Here is a 23,570-nt window from a genome sequence, read left to right as displayed (position 1 = left end):
TTCTCCGAAATGGATTCAGCATCTTAAAGAATTAGGAAGTTTTAAGTTCATATTGATAATACCTGAAGAAAAGAAAAACTGGTAGGTGCAGTGCAAAGCTTATCCTTATATCCTCTTTGCCTTTCAAACACACGTCTTTTCCCACCTCAGTCATGAAGGAAGATAGAAAAACAAGCCATATAAAATATTTGTTAAATACGATTACAGGTATACTGACTTGGATGCAGATGATGGCAAAGCAGGTTTTTCTGGACGTTTTGGGTGCTGAAACCCTGCTCTCAAAAAGCTGTTAGTCTTGCTTGGAGGAATGGGCTTCTTGGGTGGTACTTGAGGAGCTTGTGGCTTCAAAGGCTTCTGATCCAAAGCTCCTTTTTCATCTGATAAAGTAAGTCACCAAAACATTAAAAAACACATTGTCTAGGTTTCCTTCAATGCTAATCAATTAGAAAGCAACTGCTGTCAGAAACACTTTCTCTGAAGTTCAGATAACAGTGAAAAATAGGTATGTTAAGCGATACATTATCAAAACATACAAGCTATTTAACTGAACTTAAAAAACATTACATTAAAGCAAACGGAAGTTCTTTCTATTGACATTAAATACTAGTAAGAAATTCTGGATTGACGTTATTGCACTGCAAGTAACACCTAACAAACAAGAATCTCTCTGTACTGCTACTGCTTTGCCCTTACTGTGAATTCACCATAACTCCTTTCAAAAAGTCAGGGGGCTTTTGTTTTAAATACTGCCTGTATATGGCTAACTGCCTTTGGAGAAGTTCAGCAACCCTTGTGTGTCACCTCCCCCACTGTAAAATGGGGAAATCCTGATTTTCTTTCCCAGGAATACTCTGAAAAACAGATCATAGAGGTTTCAACAAAAAAGCATCATCCAGGACGGAATCGTATTCTTGCTTTGGGACCTTTGAATGTTAGGACGTGCACACAAAACCAAAACAAAGTAGTTGGCGTTCCTTTGCAGTCTTTCTTAATACGGTGTTAAAAAATGAATAAATACAGCTCTGAAGTAGCAGGACAGTACATGATTTTGCCGCTTGGTGGTGCTGACTATCCTGTGTAAAACACCCTGTTCACGGGGCTCGCTTCTCCTGTCTACTGATCCTATATATAAGATTTCAATTCTTAAATGCTCAGTGGTAGTGTTACTGAAGATCAGTTGCCTACATTTTAGTGCAAAAAGAATTCAAGAATCATGCATTTTTATTTGTAAGAAGTTGCAAGTTCATAAGTAGGACAAAAAATGCTGCCATCAGATTGTATTCCTGAATTATCATCAGTCAGGTTTCTCTTCAATTGCTCCCACTCAAAATCTGAATATAAAAACTGTCCACAGTTAAGTGGATGAAGGTAATACTAAAGGCCAAGATTCCTGATGAGGCCAGAAATCAGCCATTTCTGCTATACAAAATGGCATGGCACTTTTTTGGCTTTTATAACACAATGAAATAAGGGTTGACTCAAAACGAGTGCAGAGTAAATGTAATAAAAATACCAGCCTTAGCCACTGATATTGGACAAAATTACTACATGATATCAACAAGTGCCCTTCACTGTAAATACAGAAATAGTTATAGGAGCATTGCTTTTACCTTTTGATCAGTCAATTTTTGATTGCAATTAAAGGCAAGATTAATATGTATAAAAAATTACATGCTTGGATAGGTTGAGATTAGAGCTGCTCAATTATTGAATTAAAAAAATAATTATATTAAAATTTCTTACTTAATCAGTTTGATTGCTAGTAACAACAAGGTTATCGTTCACCAGTAAAACACTGCACTGATAGATGGCCATTTTTTCTAGTAAAACACTACTGCTATCTAAATAAGTAACTGTTAAGGCCAGAAGAGACCACATATAATTAATTATTCAGCCTGACCTTCAACAGAATACAAGAGAAAGTTTTCCTGCATTATTTCTTCTACCACAGAAAAGGACTGTTCTTTATCACACTTAATTTTTCAGAAGCTTTCATGTTCCTAAGCATGGTACCTATTACGTAGAGCAGCTAAACTTCTTAACTTACTTTTAGGAATATATTCTGAAATTCACTATAAAGTAAACGGGTCTCACCTTTTTCTTCAGACCTCAAAGGGAATTTCTTCTCTCCAGTTGGCAATTCAGGTTTAGGAGCTGTGTGTAAAACCAAATCATAGGTATTTCTGAAAGAGCTTTAATTATCATAGTCACTATCTAAAAATATGATATACAACAATTTGTGTTTGTATTTTTTTTCCTTTGCGAGGAGTGTAATGCCATTTATAAACATTTATTTGAGCCCAGCAAACTGTAAGCCCGTATTAAAATGTGTCCAAAGTAGTCTCCATCATAATCTGGGAAAATATATAGCAGCAGCAAAATACATAAGGCATAAAAAAGTAACCTCTAACTAAGGGCGGCTGCATTGCTAGGAAATACAAAGCTACTTCTGAATTTTACTTTTATTTTTTTGAAGACATGCACTGTTTCTGAAGTTCAATACTTCCTCAGACACCTATCAGCAGGCATATCTTACATACCTGGACTTTTTACTGGAGGTGGAGGTTTCTTCGGCTTCTGTAAAATAAGAACATAAACAAAACAGATTATCAAAACACAAACATATTTGCCTTCTCTTTTGCATAGGGTAGTGTCCAGCTTATTTATAGCTCATTTCAAAGCATTTCATAAAGGAGGCAATCAATTCACACAGACAGGAAACAAAGAGACATAGAACTGGAAGAATGCATCTGATATTTCCCAGCCAACCCACTACAAAAACATGAACAAAATGCAAGGTTTCTTCAAATCTCAGATCAGCATTTCAGCAGCAAGCATAAGCAGTAGAGGTGCAAACAAAATTTAAGAATTACATCTTTTCTAGTTCAAGGAATTGCTCCAGTCACACCCATTTTAATTTCAGTTTCAGTAAGTAAACCTCAATCTTTGTTAGTACAACAGAAGTATCAAAAAGTAATCATGTAAACATTTCAATTAAAAAAAGATCACTTTCACTGAACAAGGATTCTAAACTAAATATCATGAAGCTATTTAACTTTGCAACAAACACTTCATTTATACAAAAAACATTGGTCTGAGTTTCTTCATCTTATATTGAAGCGGAGAAAGATGAGTGAACTACTCTAGCCATTAAAAACTTACACAATATTTGTCACAGGTTGTACATTGAAAATAAGACAACTCTATGAGGCAGCCACTTTCTTATTACTTTCCTAGAACTGTTAAAAATGAGTTTGAATTTCCCCCATCATGGAGTTCTGGCTTACTTCAAAGCACACATCTCAAACCACCTCACCCTCAGAGTCCAAGTAATGAAAATGCTCTAGGACACCCATCTTTGTGGTTGTACCAAGGACAATGCTCACTAATAAAATGGTCACAAAAACCTACTAACCCACAGATGTTTATAAAAACGTTGCTGAAGTTGTATGGGCTCAGTCCAACACACTGCCACTAGAGTACATGTGTTAACTTGACCATCTTTGCTACACAAACTTGTCAGAACCAAAACATCATACTAATCTTGTCAAAACATGGATTAAGAATTACAAGAACAAGTAGTACCACATGAAAATATGGATTTCTTTAAGTCAACACAAGAGACAATAGAGAGAAAAAAAGCTATTTCTAAATCCCATCCAAAGATTACACACTGCAACCTACTGCCAAGTCCTAACAACAGAAAAATCCCAGTCGGTCCCACAGGGGTCATCAGCATTTTGTTCTTATATTTACTTACAGGACTACAGACGGAACAGGACTCACTGCTTGCCTCCTTTCAAAAGGTTTAGGGTTTAATTCAGTCACCAGTTACACACATCACCACATTATCGGAACTATATCTTTTTCTATGTGACCTAATCATCCTCATTAATTACGGTTAATCTGAAAAGGCAGGTTTCAATTAAATATTTAAAAAAGTTTAACCTTTAGATCTTTCTTCTTGGTTATCAAGACAGAGTTAAAAGCTGACAATTGTATTAATATTTTAAGAAGCAGTATGTGCTGAAGTCTTTTATTCCTTGCATTTCTGTCAATTCATTTTTGTGACACTAGGTGAAATACATAGGAACTTACAGGGAAGTCTTTATCATGTTCTTGTATTTGAACAGCAAAATTATCAGGGAAGACTCCTTCTTTACCATTGAGTTCTCCTCTCCACCAGCCTGGCTCTCCAGTATCCTAAAACAAACAGTAAGATATTTCAATTAATCTTTACTTTTTTTCCCAGAATTTTTTCCCAGATAGACTGAAAGTGCTGTTCCTGTAGCTGTTTCTCACAATATAACTGTTTTTCCAAAACTATTCCATTCCTTAGAAGAATACTTTAGCTACCTTTGCAAGGGGAAAGAGCTAAAGATCAGACTAGGTTTGGTCACTTTGTTTTCTAAAATACAGGATATGAAATTATATTTCCTCATTTATACAAGGCTAACATCTGCAAATGGGAGAGAAATACATAAAACCAACTATGATCCAATGCACAATATTTAATGTTCGCAACTTCCTCCACTAGATTTAATGTTCTCAGCTTCCTCAACCAGAAACACATTCAGTAAATACTTTCTGTAGTTGGAATAACACAATTCTACTAAATGAAAGTGATTCTGATGTGACTGATCAGGCTCACTAGTCTGAAAAGCATGAAGTAAGAGAAAATACACTTCTGAGGAAAAAATAACCAAGTTAAGACATAAGGAAAAAAACAAAGAATTAATTCTGTATCATAGAAATCCATCACATGATCTAACTGGATAGAAACTTTAGTTTGTCTGTAACAGAAGTATGTGTATTAACATACTAAATCATTTAAATATTTTAGCAAATATTTTTGTCAACCCAGTAAACTCTCCTGTCTATATTCTACTTACCTGTGCATAACTTACAAAAGCTACAAATGTTCCAAGCGGACTGAACATCTCACCTTAGTGATAATTTGAATAATCTCGCCTTCTTTAAAACTCAGTTCATCATTTGTGCCTTCATAGGGAAATACTGTCCTGCAATATTCCTTGGCTGGAACGACACAGCATAATTACTACACTTGCATACCATGGGTAGTAAAGTACATAAAAGCTTACTTGTGCTATCCAAAAGGAGAGCTCAGAAATTAATACTATAATCATCCTTCCCTTCTGGACCAGCCACCTGACACTGCGTTACAAAGCGTTCACTATGTCATTCACATCATGAGAAAATCAAGTTCATAGCAATATTTACAGAGCAAGGGAAATAAATCTTCATGGAGTCAGGAGATAATGCCCTAAAATATTTTTATCCACAGCAGACTGCTCACTTAAAATTGTAACAGCTTATCTAACATATCTAATCCCCACTGCCTCATATATTCAGTTCTGCTGCTTTAGACCAAAGAGTGATTCATGATTTTTATTGCGAGTTTATATGAGATTTTTATAATAAGCCTAATTTAATATACACAATTGTTTCACGGTGACTTATAGTTACAGGAACTTCAAATACCCGAGCAGCACATTTGCTGAAATTCTGCAATGAAAACAAGTAATTGAAGCAAAGGAAGTCCTTGGCTATAACCACCTGAAACCACAGCTCAAATGAATGACTAACTGACAGTCACAGCCTCTTCTGTAAAAGCAGAAAGAATAATTCCTTTCTTCCTATTTGGTACAGGCAATAACTAATCCATTTAAAATTGTGAGAATTGTTTCAGTTGAAAAAGATGGAGAATTTGTTTTCCTTTCCCACGCTAGAATAAAAACAACATGAGAAAGGCCAAAATATGTTAGTGTAGAAGTCTTAATTGGAAAGCATTTCTCACATCTTTTTTAAACACAGCACACCTAAAATTTATTTAGCAGCTAAAAAGGCCAGGTTTCTGTATCTGATAGATCAAGGAAGCCAAAGAAAATAGAAAGGACTCCATCATGCTGCCACAACATACCAGGACTTGGACAACACACACAGGTGAGCAGCTGCAGAAACCCCTGCTCGGAGGGCAGCACAGCATTAAGCCATCTCCTGTATACATCCCGATTCTGTAACAAGGCACGCATTTCCTCACTGCTGGGAGTCGGTCAGCACAGCTGAACTACACACGCCTTTGTTCCTTTCCTTCCCCATGCACTTCTCCTGCCCTGGATACACCAAGTCCCACGGCACACAAAAACCACATCAGGAAAGACTTTCCTCTGCACCAGCTGCTAGGAAGAGAGGAGACAGCAAGTGCTGCACCCCGCAGACTGTATCCATCTGCCCATCCTGGAGGCAGCTCCACCCAAAAAATCTACCCACCTACATTAAGGGCACATACAATTTGCCACTTCACCATCTTACTTTGTGAGCCTGATATTCTCTAAGTCATTAAGATAAAGAAGTCCAGCTTCACTTTCTAACACTTTCATACGGTGCTTACAAAGTAATAAATCTGAACTTTGAACTACCTCTTATTAAAACATTTACTAAATTTTATCCTTTCCAAGGACTCGGGGGTGACCGTGCAGTAGCAGGAATCACAGATGATGTCCTCTAACATAATGGGGGAAGGAGAGGCCAAATAGTGATTTCTATTTTATTTTTTAAACAAAATATTTTTTAAATATTTGCACCGGAGGCCAAAACAAGCTTCCCAGAAATAGCTGAGGCAAGCCAAAATAAGGAACACAAGCCTAAATATTTTAGGAGACCTCTATTTATTTGTTAACATACTGAACACAGATTATTTTAAACTCTTTCAAAACTGAGGATTCATAAACAGTGCAGTCTATATTAAAATAAAAACATTAAGAAAGAAAACCAAAACCTAGCTCTTTCAAAAGTTACAAGATACTTTAAAATGATTTCTATAGGTATTAACTACTAATAATCTCCTACAATTTTATATCTACCAAACTTAATTTCCTTTCAGATGTATTTATCTGGGGAGCAGAAACTCAGCATGGCTAACTAGATTAGCCCAATTTCTATACTTTTAGCATGAAAAGCACTTGAAATTATGAAAGGAGATACATACTGAATGCTTTAAATGTTTGGTATTGAATACTCAGATTTTTCAGACAGACTTGGGTTAATTTTTATGCAAAGTTTAAGACAAGCCAAATTTCGCAATGCTCCAGGCTGCACACTGTCTTGCTGGCTCTGCAAGAAAAGCACTTCCAGCAATAGCACTGGAACAGTTTAAAAGCTGAAAATTTTAATTTACTAAAACCTCTAATAGACCTCAAAATCAGGATAAAGTTCAAGTAAGCATCGATTTCCAAGCATCATACACAAACTTATTTCGATATATGCTTTGGAATGGCAGAACTTAAGTATTAACTACTCTTACCCCACTACATTAAACACTCCTAAACTGGAATCAGCTATTTTCTAAAGACGGCCATGCATACATCTATCCAATGAAATAAAGCAACGTATGGCTCAAGTGGCACAGATGCCCTATTTGCTGTTATAGCTACAGCCAAATCAGGGCTTTGGCTAACAAACCCACCATTCCAAGTGCTCTGTTCTGCTAGATTACACAACCCCTACAGACAGGCAAAAAGCCAGCTGTTTGTTGAAGTTTTCGTAATTCTGCAAATGCAGAACGCACTCCATGTAAAATAACCCATTTATGCCAAAATAAGTGATTTCTGCATACAAGAAAAGTACACTTGAAATTCTAATACAGGAGCTGAAAAAGCATTGTTTCTGGAACTAGGCAAAATGAGCTGTCCACACATCAGTTAATTTTTTTATGGGGTTGGCACTCCCAAAAGAAGTTTTGAGTTGGCTTTAAAAAAAATCTCTCTAGATAAAGCCAGGCAATTTAGTAGTTAAAGTCATAAACTGTCAGAGAAAAAAAATAATCTTTTTTTTGTTCTTTTTTATTACTATAAGTGGAACCAGGCTACCTGGAGAACAGATTTCAAGAGAACAGTAACTTTCTGATGCAAGAAACCCAGCATACAACCATGGACAGCATGCACACGAGCAACTCCAGATGAAATACAGCATCATTCCTATCAGGAACAGAAACTGAGCTGGGGGGCTGCTCTGCAACAACAGATTTCCAGCTGACCACTAAAAGCCAGGCAGAATGAAAGCCAATTTAAGCACATCAACACGAATTAACACAAACTTAATACCCCTGCCTTATTTGCTTCTGGGAGACAACCCTACAATTGATTTCTGACTGAAATGCAAACAAAAACTCTTTCAGACACTTTTGCATTTGAATAACTCCTCAAAGATAAAGAACATTATGCACAAAAAGCAGTGTACACAGAAGTATAATACCAACAAGGGGAAAACAAATCAGTTTTGACAACCAAATACTTCTCCACAGAGGATTATCAAGCAACAGAAGCATATTTCCATTAGCCTTACCTTTTGGTTTACTTTCACCTTCTGATTTTGTTCCTTCTGACGAGTTTTCCATTTTTGTTACGCAAGGAAAATGGATTGGCTTTGCTCCAGGGGGATGGTGAGGTGAGGACTACAGAAAGGAAAGAGAACTTTGTTAACAGAAAATTGTGTTTTCAGTAGCTGAGATGATGTGAAATTATCATCTCCAAGAGATTCACTGAATTTTTTTTAAGCACTTAACTTACTGTAGTTACTTCATTATGGCCACCACAACAAAAATTTTGTGACTAAAGACGAAGCACACAGCTTTATATCTGGCAACGTCCAGCTCAATTTTTGCAATCGTATTTCAATCTTCCCAAGCGTTACTGTTCCATTACCCTGAAATTGCCTTCTCTGGCACAGAAGTGGTCATTTAACAGCTCTGCTGAAAGTAACTCTGACCATATTTACCCAGCACTGGAATAACACAGGAATATTCAGTGACCATAAACCATCTCAGCTGAAGAGGTAATCAGTTTTTCATTACTTAGGCAAACATAAAAGCATGTGAAAGCCTGTCCCAGCTTCTCTTTGCTCTTGGCGATTCAAACAGAACAGAACCCAAACAGACACTTGCTCACCAGACACTTTCTCCTGCACCAAAAAAACCATGGAGGCATCACAAGTGGTATACAGAGTTAACATTAACCAAAATAATTGCTCCAGTTTTCATTTCAAGACATTTATTGAGCTGTCAGGAAGACTGAGACAGCTTCAGCTGCATTCATTTCTTCGCAGTCATAAGAGCTACAAACGTTAGTCAGTGCTTACCTGAGCAACCCTAGCAGTGTTACTGACGAGAAAAATCCCGTTGCTTTTACTTATTCTGTTCATTTCCCTTTACAACTAGACTTCGCAGACCTGCTGATGCCACAGAAACCAGCCTTAGTCTCTTTAAGAACGGATGGTGTCTGTGGGCTGGTGTTTGGTACCTCTAACATACCATAGAGGAAGCTATGGTCATTTGGGATGTTCTCAGAGTGCATATGCAATTTAACTCACTCCAGAACGCTACATAAAGGAAGCACTAAAATAACCCACCTAGGAGATTAAAGAAGTCCGGTATGGAAAGTTTTCTACATTCTCTCCTTCCAAAAAAAGATGCAATTAGAAGTGCGAGAGGAAGTTTACGCAGGCAGGGTATAAATAACCTGAACCCATGCAGGATGCTGGAGCTGACTGAAATCTATCTTACAAAAGCAAATAAACATTTGAATTGCTCACGAGTCTAAGTGCTCAGTCTTCCTGTGCTGAGCAGTCCTTGAATTCCCAGAGGGAAAAAAAAAGCCCTCTCTGCTCTAGAGCTTCCTGAGGACAGTTTTTATTTCTTTACCAGCTTAAGGATGGAGAATGCCCTTCCAGCATCCCTCCATTTAAATCTGAAGTGAGTTGAGCCCATATCTGAAGAAACTATCTGTTTTAGCAAAACCTTCATAAGAATTTTCTCCATAGGGATCTTCATGTTGTTCTCTAAGCCTATCTGCCTTTGGGATGACTTTGGCAATAAGCACAAGTGGAATATTAAATGCAAACCTCAACTGTTTATTTCATTGTCTTCAAACTATGAGAAGCTTGTTTTCTCACTTCATTTCCCATCTTGCTGAGAAGCTGCCTACAACAACTTAGCAGGCTAGCCAACAAACAAAATACAGTGCCAACATATCTTAGTATTTGTGCACAAAGAACAGTTCGAAATGACTGAGCAGACTTCCTATCAACTCAATACATTTTAGACAGGATCCTACCACTCCCAAGTTATAAGAGGGAAAGTGGGGAAGCATGCCTTTGAACAAACAATCTCATAACAAGAAGGCAAATTGAAGAAAGCTAGCTCCTGAAAGCCTCCTCTGACAGCATTGACACAAAGATGCAGTGGCTCCCATGGACTCCTGCACTGAGGGATAAACCTGGAGAGAACAGAGGGAAACGCATGTGCCCTCCCTGGGACTTTACAATCAATACCCCAGCTACAAACAACAACACTTTGATAATTTTGGTTTTCTGATTCATCTGAAGTTTTGATCAAATCAGGAAAAAAAAAAAAAGGATGCACACAACATCTACAGTTGGATAAGCATCTCTCAGCTTTGCTACTGGGGTGGGGGAGAACCAACACATTAAAAGAAGTGTCTGTCCCTGCGCTCTTCCTGAGGACTCACTCCTTCCTGCCCTCATGTCACTTTTTGCCCTGCACCAGCACAATTACTTCTGGACAGGCAGAGGAAAACAAATCAGTCAGAATTGCCTTTTCCAAAAACAGTCGTAACCACAGCCCCCCCCCCCAAAAAAAATAATTTGGACAAAGATTGAAAAGCTTTCTTGAATCGATCTATTCTATAAAAAACTGAAACACTGAATTACCTCAGCTGTCAAAAACTGGAAAGACATACAAAGGTTCTTGGTATACACTATGCATAATTTCAAGATAAATGCCTTGCTGCTGTACTTATGAGGGGTAAGAGCTTCCTTGAGTTCAGATCACACCAGAACCAAATTAAAGTAAGTAAATAACGTGATGCTCTCTAATACCTCCTAACTTTTAAGTTAGATTTGGAGAACAAGAGTACCCCTTTCACCATTCACTCAAACAAAAGGGGAGAACAAAAGAGGATGCAAAACTGTTAAATGGTACTTTTTAGGCTTGTACAATCTGCAGGTTATGGAGACACCACTGAAGCCAAGAGCTTGGCAGCATTCACTGAAGGACATTCCCATTAGTAATGAAGCCTGACATCCAGTACAGCAATCTCAACATCCACCAAAACACGAAGGGAAAAAAAAAAAAAAGCAAAACCCAAAATATTCCTTGATTTAAAGGCTACACTCAACTAGACTCAACAGTCCTGCCCCAGATTAGATACAAAGTCTGTTACAGAAAAAAGAACTGCCAGAAACTACAGTAGGTATGTATCCTACTATATCTTAAACCCCCTGGCTTTTGAAAGGACAATTTTCATGTTAGATTGATTTTCCCTCTTTTAAAGAAAAAAAAGTCAAAGCATTTGACTAGACATTTTGGCATCCATGGTAGATAACTTACTGTGAAAGACGTTTGAGGGGTTTTGCTTTGTTTTATAGGCAAGACCCTCTTCTTGCCTTGTCTTTGGTATCCGATGAGATGATTACAGCCTGATTACTGAACAACACTGACAAATTTTATAAGCTGCCAGCATCTATAAGATTATGTTTTCAGTTTCCACACTTTCTTTTTTAAATACAGGAAACCCCAGAATAACAACATGAACCCCTACATACTTTATCTTGCTTTTTATCTTCTGGTTCACCACTGGATAATCTTGTCTTAAGTTTAACCGAGCCTTCTTTAAAGATATCTCCAAACCCAACACCTCGTATTTTCTTTGGCTGTGCTGGTCCAGATCCAGGTTCAGCTCCGTTCCCTGGAGAAGCCACAGGTGAGGTAGGACCACTGAAAACAGACTCTGAAAGTGAAAAGAAAAAAAACAGTTGTTTTAATAGCTGAAATTATTTCTTTGCTCTTCAGAGGAAAAAAAAATGGAAGAGACAGAGCTGAGTGCATTGCTCTTACAAACGGCTTATTGCAGCTACAATACCTCCCATTTTGTTCTAGCTGTATGGTTAACATAAGATCATTTGAAACAACACTCCGGCAACTAAGTCATTAGATCATTAGTATTTCTTGCCATTTCAAACATCATCCAGGCTCCACAGTCTGTTATCATCAGCATCATGTTCTACATTAGATTTTATGAAGCACTGCTTAAGTAGTATAAAGCCATGGGTTTTGTCCAACATTTAAAAGCTTGTCACATGCAGCAGAGCTATAGCTGCCAAAGGCTATAATCAATAAAGGGCCATCATGACCCCAAAATGAGTTCACTTGTTTCAACAGCCACAACAAAGAAAACTGTGGTGCAGCAGCAGAGATTGGTGTCTCTCAAGGCATCAAGTGAAGTTTTCCTATGGCTCAAAGTACCAAAAAATACCTGAAAACAGTTTCTTGTGAATTTATTTGTTTTGGTAAAACTGTGAAGTTGTGTTGCTACTTCAGTTTCTGAACTATATTACTCTTCGCTCAGTTGTTTTCCTTTTAGTTCTCTAAACGGATAGCTACAAATTTCATTGACGAGAAAATTACAGAAGACCACAGTTCAGTGAACAGAGAATTTACTTGTTCTCAGGAGTAAAGAAATATAGCAGATACTTGAGACCTTGACTGTGAAAGTAGTGAGCATTAAATATAACCCTCAGGCAGGAGGGTGGGTGGTGGTGCTGCTGAAAATCATAACTTGTTAGATACTGACAGAAAATACAATCACTTCAGATTACTGTTGTTCAGTCTCTCTGGATCTCAGTATTCCTGAAATAAGATGGACGCATACCCATTTATACACTCATCTCACCAGATACCATTAATATCAGCAAAACTGAACTCTAAACAGCTGTTGAAATATTTGGGACTGCTCAAATCAAACAACTCTTGGCTTACACTACTGAAATTATTTCCAGAATTTACAAAAAAAACAATTATTTTTTTCTTTCCCATCTCTGAGCAAACCCTTAGTAGGAACAATTTCTACAGAACATCTTGCAAATGTGGACGCACATTACTGAAAAAAATTTAAAGAAGCTTTTTAGCCTTGAATATTACAATAGACTTCTTTAAGCACTGACTAACTCCCTTCAGGGCACTGCTCCCAGAGAATGCTCCCATTTCAGCAATATCATATCAAAGTTCCCCAGTCTTCAAACAAGTCTTCAAAAACATAAGACCTCAGAAATACAGTTTCAAGGCAACAGACTAAATAATTGCCTGTAAAACATGAACCTGCCTGGAACCCCTCAGCATTTAAACTCCTGTTCAGCTACAGTCTACTTCTGTCTTAGCTACACAGCCAGAGCCACAAAGGAGTGGCTAAATTTAAAAACTGCCTTAAAAACAACCCAAGGAATATATGTTTGATCTAGTGTCCATTTTAGTATTTGTTAGACAGCACATGAAAAATATTTTATTCTTAGAATCAAATATAATAAGATGGTAGTACAACCACAATGTTCCAAATTATGAGATTTAAAATGATTTTGCTAAGTGCTTACAACAAAACAGAATACCACCTGCGTCATCCAGAGCGTCCTGTGTTTCTCCATCATCCGTCGATTCCAATTCTTTCACAAAGTTAGAAGGAAACAGCCCTGACTTGCCATTTAGTGTTCCACTCCACCAGCCTTCTTCTACCTGTACAGAAGTATTTTGCACGTTACTAATTAAGCAAAAAGGAAACTAAAATACAACACCTGTTGCAACATTTAAATACAGCAATCTAAGCAATTTAAGAAATTTAAAAAGTTTATATCTATTGAATTCATTTTTAAAACTCTACGAACAATTTTGCGAAAGCTCAAATGAACAGTTTCCCTTTAAAGAAACTACCAAAGACATGGAAACAGTAGGCAAAAAGAACAAGAAAATCATTTATTGTCACTTCCACCTCCACAGCAATGATCCCAGAACATTAAGTCTTATGCCACTTAACCAAGAGCAGCAAAACGTCCATCAACTTTCTCAAGAGCAGAGGGAATAACAAGCATCAGCTATTTAATAGAAGAAAATATTAACTTGTTTATGAAATAAAGACAATTTTCAGCCTAGCTTTCTAAGGCAATCTGTTGTTGCCAAACTGTCCTGTCCGGTTTCCACCAGTCACACTTCCATTAGTCCTGTATCTATTGACCAACTTCAACCAATTTTGAAACTGGTGTCTTCTGATCAAAGATAATTTCTACAGATGACGTTGAGTAGAAAAGAGAAAAGTCCTTAGGGACATCACAGCTTAGTTTTCCATGAGTCTGTTATCCATTCCTTCTGTCAGGAAACAGCTGGCGGAAGAGCAGATGCCTAGCTCTAGGTCAGCTAGAAGATATGGAAACTTTCCCATCTGAGCTGGCTGACCAACGAAGGTAGCCAAGATGCCTGAGTTTTGTGGTCCTAAGGGTACAAGTCTGTTGGATGATAAATTGTTAGCTTTGCTATTCACAAACCAACTCACTTTTGTACTAGAAATAAAGCCGTTCAGGTTTGTTTTAAGGACTCTGTGATGCTCTGTTAAGTGCTTGGATGCCTGGTGTTATTCACTCTAAAATATTTAATGAAAGGCTCATTGGGAATACGACACTATTCAAAACACAGGGAAAAGCTGGGCGCACGTAGGTGATGGTGTAAAAATACGATGTCAGAAGACTGAATAATAGTGGGTTTTGTTTTTTGTTTTTTGTTTTTTTTTTATGAACATATTTGAAGATATCTGGAATGATGTGAAGGTAATTTGCCCAATGAGCAATATTTAAAATTGAGACAAAATCAACTGAAATGAAATATTTTGAAATTTTTCTGCTTTAAGGTGGAAAGCTGTTTTTAGAACAGAAAAAAAAGCAACAGAATAAAACAGCAGCTGTTTACGTAATCTTTTTATAGCCTTGCTTTGTAGGACACTACGCCTGACACACAGACATAATTTTTAAACCCTAGCTTACCTCCAGGCAGGCAGAACGCATGCAAAGCCTGGCAGCTACAGAGACAGACAGGCAGTGGAAAAAAACGTTTTTCTTTTTAAAGACATCCTAGCTATCAAATATAGCTTCGTTGTGGATGGTTTAAATATGGAGACTGGTCCAGCAAATCAAATTTCAAGCATAGATTCCTGACAGATGCTGATCAGGCTCCAGCACCTCATGCTTTACATAATACATGACAAAAAAACTAAAATTAAGATGCTCTGAATCACACATACTACCAAAGAGCCATGAGAAAGGGTCTTTTCATGCTTGTGATACAGAAAGAGATTGAAGCATCCCTTTATTTTCTGCCATGAGAAAAGGTCAGCAAAGCACTTTACAGACTTGCAAGGCAAAGCAATGCCAGTTCAGAGACAAGCTGGAATAGATTAAACGTTTTCTGAGCATATGTCAGTCTCCTCACCATGCTGTCCTTAAAAAAGTGATGACATACAAGCCAGTGTTACCAGCGAATGCATCTTTAATCGACATTAAAGAACAGATGAAGAAAATAAAAAGGTTCTATGTGGCTTGGTGAAGAGCAACTGTGTATTTCTGAATGCTAACACTAATGATGACAATTTCAGGACATCTTCCATTTCAAAACCCTACTACAGGATACAATTTCCACAAGAGGGAGATACAGCTCTGGTACAGCATCAGTACTTTTTTTGAATTCCATCTAGTTGCTGCTATAAAAAGATGAACACTCAGACTTCTGAGCAAAGGGGGAAAAAATGACTGAAACGAACACTTTTACCAGTCTGAACTATAAAAAAAAAAAATCAGTTGTTGAGCCTCATGAACTTAGATTATGCAATACAAATACAATACTATTTAAAAAAAAGCATTTTTTGAACTGGTATTTAGTTCTGCATCTGACAGGAATATGGAAAAAGATATGAAGGAGAAACAAAAGGTTTAGAGAAATTATACAGTTATGTGCACTCTGTGTATCCTGTATGCATAACCCACAAGTTCTGTAAACAAAAGGCCCTGATGATTCAACCACGTAGCACAAAGGCCTTCTTCCCTGCTGCTGAACCTTGTAACCTGCTCTCTTCAAAATTAGTCATTTATCTTCTGAAGCCATGACCTCCACTTTTAATTTCACGATCATTCCTGTAAATGACTAACTATTCAATTTAGGAAAACAATTGCAAGTGCTACAACTGATAACACTGCTCTGTTATCAGGCGTAGCTGGTAGAACTTGTTCCTCTGAGCAGGTGATTTTGCTTTATTATTTTCTCCAAAGAAATGACCAAGTGCTCTCTCAAAGTAATAATCCTAAATTATCTGTAAATTTAAGTTACCTGTTATATAAATAGCACCTTTTATATATAAATGAAAGCAAGAATCACTTCACAGCAGTGAAGACAAGTTATCCACAACTGATAGTATTTTCTATGATTCTTCACATTTCTGGCCATAGAATCACAGAATGGTTTGGGTTTGAAGGCACCTTAAAGCCCATTCAGTTCCAGCCTGGAACTACAAATACTACAAATACATATTTTCATATCATTGTTTTTGTTGTCCTTGTTGTTTTTAAACAAAGATGTGTTCCTTGCACCCATTCTGAGAGATTACTGCACAAAACTGTCCTAGGCCACCTGTTTTCACAAAGTTCTGTGGAAACACACCAATTTCAAGAAGTTTACTTTTTTTTTTGAAAGCCAGGTGAGGTATATGAAAGGAAGGAGCTCAGGCACAGAAATAACATGAGAACAGAAACAACAAACCATGTCCCCAAAAAAATCGTTTCTATCTAGGAAACCAGATGAATAATTGCCTTGATCTTTTTGTTTTGATTAGCTATTTGGTCTTCTCTGATACATCATACTGAGCACCCCTCCCAAAATAATTCTGAAAGTTAACATGTGAGACTCAAAACAGCAGCTCCCAAAGCAGTTTACTGCTTGAATGGTATCCAGTGATATCATTCTGCCTATTGACTGGTGCAATGTAAGCATTTATGAAGCCAGGACTGCTGCATACAGGTGCTATCCACAAATTAAATTGATGAATGAGGTTACCCAGGAGTACTCCTTTAAAAAAAACGCTCTCACACAATGAAATCTGAGACTGATTTTGGTGAGCAGGTTTAACAAGTCACTTGGTTTTATTCAAAGCTAACAGAACAAATTCTACCATTCATTAGTTCAACTGCATCTGAAAGCATAATTATCTGAAAGTATAATTATTTCCTTGCTATGAGAACGGAAAAATCATTCCTGGCAAGTATCAGAATCCTGGAGAGTTAGCACTCTCTTCAAATGAAGTTATCCGAGTAAAAGATGCAATCTCAAAGCTACTTTAAGAGCACCAACAGACACATGGCTAGAAAGAAATATTAAATCTTTTTCCTTTCTTGGATTCTCAAGGAAACAGCAAGGAGGGGCTGTACCAATAGAGGCCAGAGTATGCTGTGCAGAAGTTTTTCATCCAGTTCTGAAAGGATCCTTCCATGATCACTCTGGTCTTTTCTACAGGTTCTCTGACAGATTTAGCTCTTGTAAGAGATACTCTTCCCACATATTCAAGCCTCCCACAACACAAGTTGCTATTGAATGGAACAGGTATCAAGGAGGTGTATAGTTAGGAAAAAGAAAATAACTCCCCCACAAAGCCCCTCTCAGATGCACAGGGTGATTGCCATCGAGTTCTGAACATCAATACCAAGCTTTAATTGTATTCTTACTCAGTGGAAAATTAAATGGAAATAACACATTGCCAACTGCATTTGTAAGTTGCCTATTTTTGTGCAAGTTGTTAGAAGTATATCATACAACAGGCACAGTTTGTTGTACTGAATGCTGTTACTATTAGTTCAAAGTTTAAATGATGAAAGACTTTGTACAAAAGCACCAAACTGGAAAATCAGGTCAAATAGCATTTTTCACCTAAACCAAGTTAGGGTATGTCATGTTAAAGGCAAATGGTCAAAGAATTTTAGTACAAGCATCCTAAAAGCAAGGATCACATTGACAGAGCCAAGGAACTGTGGAAGTCTTTTGAAAAAGAAATCAGTGTACTGAATTACAATTTATTGCTGTGAAGATGAAATACTTCCCCTAGTATTTGTTGATTTAGGGTTAGAACGTGGGAGAAAGAACTCCTAAACTATTAGCTTTACCCTCTGATATACCAACTCCTTTGCTATTTTCCAAAATTCTTTTATTTCAAACATTACAAAATAAATTTAAAAAAGAGTCACTTTTGACCACATGAAGACACAACCAGCTCTGTGAAATGGCTTACCTCTTCACTGATGTCGATCACATCCCCCACCTTGAGTTCCAGCTCATCCTCATTCTGCGGGACGTATTCAAAGAGCACTTTACATTGCCTCTTCTTGGACTCTGATACAAAGGAAACGGAAAAAGTAATATTTTAAAATGAAAACTCATTTTTCCTTAGCTTCCAAGTATCAAATCTGACCAGAACACCTGTAAACCACCCCAAAAAGCTATGTAAGCTTCTGCTTCTGTTTTTCCAGTTCATTTGTGTCACTTCAGCCTAACAAAGTTATACCTTAAATGTAACTTGAAAGCCATCAAGTGTCTCACACTATGAGTTACAAATAAGCAAACACTAGACAGACAATTACTAACTGCTATAAAAAAAAGACATGTTGACTCAAGCAAGTCCCCAGTACAATGATTTTCAAGCTATTTCCTGACTGAAATCTGCAAAGATGACAATAGCTGCCAGCTGCAGTGTTAGCACCTGCTTGGAAGAAAATCTGCAAGTTTTAGCCTCCAGTCTTTAAGCAATCCTGCCCCTGTTGAAGCAAAAACATGTATCAAAGGCTTGATATACATCACACTGTTTTCTTAAAGTGTTAAGTCTTACAGGAGCTATTCTCCTGTGATTTCTGTACTCCCTCTTACATTTTGCACTCCGTCCATACTCAAGCTTCAACAGATAAGATTAGCTGCGTAAAAATAATGCAAACATAGGTACAGATTGATCCTTGTCTTCTTACAGCAGTGTTGAAATTCCGAAGTCAGAAGTTTAGAAGATGGCCACACCCAGCATCCTCAGTACAGAACAAGCCAGACATTTGAGTAATACGTAACATCTAAAATTTCTGAGAGGGATCACTAAATTAAGACTTTTCTACGTGCTGCTATATGGCCTCTGCTTTGGAAAGCTTAAAGTCAAGAAGCAGAAACATGAAGCTCTACAGGTTATTTCTAATAACGTGTAATAGTTCACATAATACACTCTTCTTTCAAGTCAACAGAAGTTTATACAGCAGCCAAGAAGGACTATTATGTAAACAGTAATTGAAATAAACAGTTCACTGGCCTCTACTACTGCCTACAATGCTTTTGGAGTTCCTCCTTTGAATAAGATATATACCAAAAAGAATAAACTAAGGAGTCACTTGGTCACTTGGTATACATCTGATTTCAGCTTTCCTTTTCATAATGTAGTTCTCTCTAAAATAGGGTAAAAAAAAAAAACAGATTCATTTTGCATCTAGAACTCTCCCTCCCCTGCAAGCTGTTTTCAGTGGTATCTACTTTATAAAGTTCCAGTTTTGAAAATCCCTAGATTAACCAAAGAAGCTAACTGATCGGTTCAGAAAACAATACTGCAGCCTCACGCAATACCGGGACTGCTGGGCTGGCAGCTGCCAGGCAGTTCAGTCCTTTTCCAAAAAAAACTTGTCTCCCATTACATTTTGTTTTCTACAGAGTAAACTAAATTTAGCCCTTTGTTACACAATTTAGTACACCTCCTGTATTTTCATCTTCCTGAATAAACGCAGCAATCTAACTGATAGGAATATCGCCTGTAGCTTTTCCCACCTGATAGAAAATACACGTGTTCAGTGTGAGCTGCATGAGACCAACACATGGGGCTTTCTAGACAGAGAAAACCTACCTTGTCACACACGGGAAACTTGCTACTAGTTTTAAAGAAGCTTAACTTTTATTTTTGATGTTGTAAACCTCATTTTGCCAGGTTAGGAACTAGAAACTGAAAGATGACTAAATGCTCCAAAAACTTTCTGAAGAGAGTGAGTGATTGCCCAGGCAAAGGCAAAAGAAAACAGCAAACAGAATCTGCAGAAGCTGTTTAAACAGCCTTCCCAGAAAGAGGGAACAGCAAGCAAAATGGAAATGCAGACACTGCCCTTATGCCAAGTAAACATTTGTGTGCTTCAAGGAAGGTTCCTGAACACCATTTTGTACTAGAAAAATGAGTCTAGCCATAGCACTGGTAATTTTGAGATCAAATTGTATGCACCGTACTGATCATGGCTACACAGCAATCAGCATGAGGCAAAGAGCCCTGCTGAACACAGGATTATTCCAAGATTACAGACATCAGAACAGGTAGCTGATATCTGAACTGGTATCAGAGGAAGTTGTTTCCCTTTTAGGGCCTGGTTGTGTTAATCTAGGAAAAAAGACTAACCTTCTGGACTAGATTTTCAAAGGCTTAATAATGAAAGCACCTAATGGGCACACATGCTGTTGTCAGGAACTGTATTCAGATTCAGTCATTCAAAAGTCATTTTGAGAATAATATCATTAGTTGTCTAGAAAGCAAAACTTTTCTAGATGGAAGAAGTGACCGCAGGAAAATTTTTGATTACCATGAACAGGCCTGCAGTTCTCATTCAGGTACTTTGCAATACAAGCAGAGCTCACACAAAATTAAACAGCAACAGTTCCTTTCCATTGCCTTCTACGCTGATCAAAAAAGCAAGGCAATATTCTCCAGAATCGGGGTCTAAATTCTGCTCCCATCTGAATTCATCCCTACTGCTGCTAACTGTATCATCCAGGAGCATGGTTTGGCTTAGAACAAAAAGTTTTGGCTCCTCTATCTCTAGTTTTCTGTACATCCTTAAAACTGACAGGCATTAGATAATTAATGTTTATTAAAATGCTCAACAGCAGTTTATGCAAGTGAAAGAATTGTAAATGCTACGTACTCTTCTTGAAGCTTTTGGGTGGTGGATGGGGCTGAAATCCTCCTGCTGGAAGCCCACAGATATTCATACGCTGAACGAGGCTTGCTACATTGCCAGATTTCTCCTTCTTGGCTGGTAGGGCATCATCCTTGGGCTCTACATCCTTCTTAACTTCCTGAAACAAGAGGTTAAATTACCTGAGAGGTCAGTGTTGTTAACAAGGCACTGTACAGGCTAATAGATTTGGGATACTTACCATTTGGTTTGTAATTATGTACTATACTCAAAAAACATGGCCTTCTGCATCTAAACTTACTAAAGGCCTTTATAAACGTGACCCTTCCATAAAATTAGAAGTCAGGTGAGCTGATGTGCCAAGAAAACTCAGAAACAAGGGCAGTATTTTAGGCATCTATTCAAACTCTATGAAAAGTAGCTTCAAGGCCGGAGAAGTCCCATATAACAAGTCTTAAGCTCATATTGAAAACCCAAGCAAAATATGAGACAAATAAATAATGACAGAACCATAGTGCAGGACACTAAAGAAAATCAATATTCAAGTATAAGAAGCTGTGTTAGGTGATCATCTCAACCTTACAGCTCAAAAGTTGCTTACAGACAAGATGGAATGATACTGCTGAAAAAAACAAATGGAAAAGAAAGCAAGATACTGAGAGTAACTGAGAGTATTTTGCCAATAACATGGAATTGATGGGAAGGCAGACAACAGTTAACACCTTAATTTAGGAAAGATTTGCCAACTGAAATAAAGAAACCTATAAACAAGAAAGAATCCGCTGCTGATGGAAGAAGCCGTCTATTTAAGCAATTACTCCACTGCAACAGCTCATTTAATGAGACTCTACCTGAGAATTAATATTCTGAGACAAGAATACAATCATTCAACGTAAAAAGAAACCCATAAGGTGTGGTCAGCAGTCCCTCTCCTGCAGAACGCAGCTCACAACAGCAGCAATCCAGAGCTAGCACACAACCCTGGGCAATTTCTGCTGTCCAATCTCCCACATTCCCCGATCAGCCATTGGGGTTTCATTAGGAAGGTACATTCCCCCAGTCCCTTTGATGTCTGGGGATCAATTTGTCTAATTCCTTTCCGAATCCACGATCCTGCCTGACACTGCTTGCTTGGTGATAAATACCAAATACTTTTTGCTAATGCAAAGAAGTCCCCTTCACGCTCTCATCTACTTTAACCTGGCACCTTCACACTCCCAGTACTTGCTCCTACAATCACATTTACCACTGCCTTCACGCTCATGCAAACCTTGAGCATATCCCCTCAGCTGGAGCCCCAGTCTTGTCAGCCCCCATGTCACAGGGCAGCTGCTCCATCCCCTTGACCACCTGCCTAGCTGCCTGTCCCCATCCTGCTCAGCAGCTTTCCCGATGAGCCCCGGCACCCTGTTGGTGTTTTGGCTGTCGCTGCCCCCAGAGCTGAGGATTTTGGAGAACTCAGAGTGACACCACCAAATATTCCCGAGCTGATGATCATCTCAGCTGGCATTTTCGCATCACCACAGTACAGATTACATTTTTTTTTTTTTAAATACAGACATGACTTGACATTTACCTACTGCCAAGCTCAGCTGCCACCTTTTTCACTGCTCGACTCCACACCATCAGCACAACATTTAAAAACTAACAGCTCTTGCAAAATGGGAGTTTCCACTGTTAGGTCCCCTCTCCCCATAGCTGGAGATGCTGAATAAAGCTGGTATCACAACCAGCTCCTAGGAGATCCCTCTGACACACCACCCTGGCAAGTCACCAGTAAGTTCTTGGCTTCTTATTCTTTAACCAACTTTCAGTCCATAAAAGAATTTTTCCTCCAGTATCAGAGCAGCTGCATTTCTTCAATAACTTGATGCAAAAATGTTTTCCAAGATTCTCTGAAAATCTAAATATGTTGCATCCACTGGGTCTTATTCACCTGTGTACTTAACAAGAGCCTCAAAGCTCCTCAGCGCTGCCACTGGCTGCTCCTTTTCTGGGGAATGCAAACATCCACAAGTAATTTGCAGCTTTTTGTGATCCACTTGTTATTTCAGCTACAATTGCAATAGAACATTAAATATATGAAAACAATGGTTTCACTACATTTATACTTATGATTTGAGGACTTAAAAAGAGCTTTAAGGCAGTAAAACCCACACATGGATAAAACAACAAAAAAAAAGTATGAGAAATGTATTCACTAGGATATATCTCGTGCTTTTTGGAACATTAAAGCTCTTAAAGCTACTTACTGCAGCTGTCCAGCTGGAAAACTAAACAGGTCTGGAAAGCTCCTGGTGCTTTCAAACATGCCACGAACCTCAAGTAAAACAGTTCAAGGCACCTTCCTATTTCCCCAACGGACAGAGGAAGTAGAATAAGCAAGACTACAGACAGCACAATTTTTCCTCCCACTCATTTCCATTACATAAAGAGGCTTTTCAGCAAACAGGCAAGCCATTCTTGCTTTTACTCTCCTTCATTCACAGGGAATTCAGCCCTGGAGATCTCGAGCTCTGCAGAGATCCTATGTTCCAAGCCAAAAAAAAAAAAAAGAGGGCTCCAGAAAAGCAAAGCATCGTGACCATCTCCTCCCTATAAGTAGGCATTCCAAAGACATTGCCATTTTCAGTCTATCAACAGTTTTTTGGCCAGTCACTGGCGAGTCTGATAAACCATAAGGAATCCAAGTTGGCCATAGC

General features: G+C 38.0%; 1 protein-coding gene across 1 annotated transcript in view; it reads right to left on the bottom strand.

Annotated features, from left to right (window-relative positions):
* Positions 1 to 23,570, bottom strand: part of CD2AP (CD2 associated protein) — a 75,452-nt gene that overhangs the window by 15,136 nt on the left and 36,746 nt on the right. Inside the window, exons 3-12 of the mRNA XM_083828255.1 lie at positions 20,875 to 21,028; positions 18,180 to 18,280; positions 13,480 to 13,600; positions 11,641 to 11,825; positions 8,365 to 8,473; positions 4,946 to 5,037; positions 4,099 to 4,203; positions 2,541 to 2,577; positions 2,095 to 2,154; positions 218 to 377 (exon numbers count right to left, since the gene is read on the bottom strand). Coding sequence (XP_083684381.1) covers positions 218 to 377; positions 2,095 to 2,154; positions 2,541 to 2,577; positions 4,099 to 4,203; positions 4,946 to 5,037; positions 8,365 to 8,473; positions 11,641 to 11,825; positions 13,480 to 13,600; positions 18,180 to 18,280; positions 20,875 to 21,028 — 1,124 coding nt within the window. The remainder of the gene's footprint in view (positions 1 to 217; positions 378 to 2,094; positions 2,155 to 2,540; positions 2,578 to 4,098; positions 4,204 to 4,945; positions 5,038 to 8,364; positions 8,474 to 11,640; positions 11,826 to 13,479; positions 13,601 to 18,179; positions 18,281 to 20,874; positions 21,029 to 23,570) is intronic.

The sequence above is a fragment of the Anser anser genome (assembly GCF_964211835.1).
Source record: "Anser anser genome assembly, chromosome: 3".
Taxonomy (NCBI): domain Eukaryota; kingdom Metazoa; phylum Chordata; class Aves; order Anseriformes; family Anatidae; genus Anser; species Anser anser.
The sequence above is the reverse complement of the archived record's forward strand: the minus strand, read 5'-3'. Positions and strand labels throughout refer to the sequence as shown.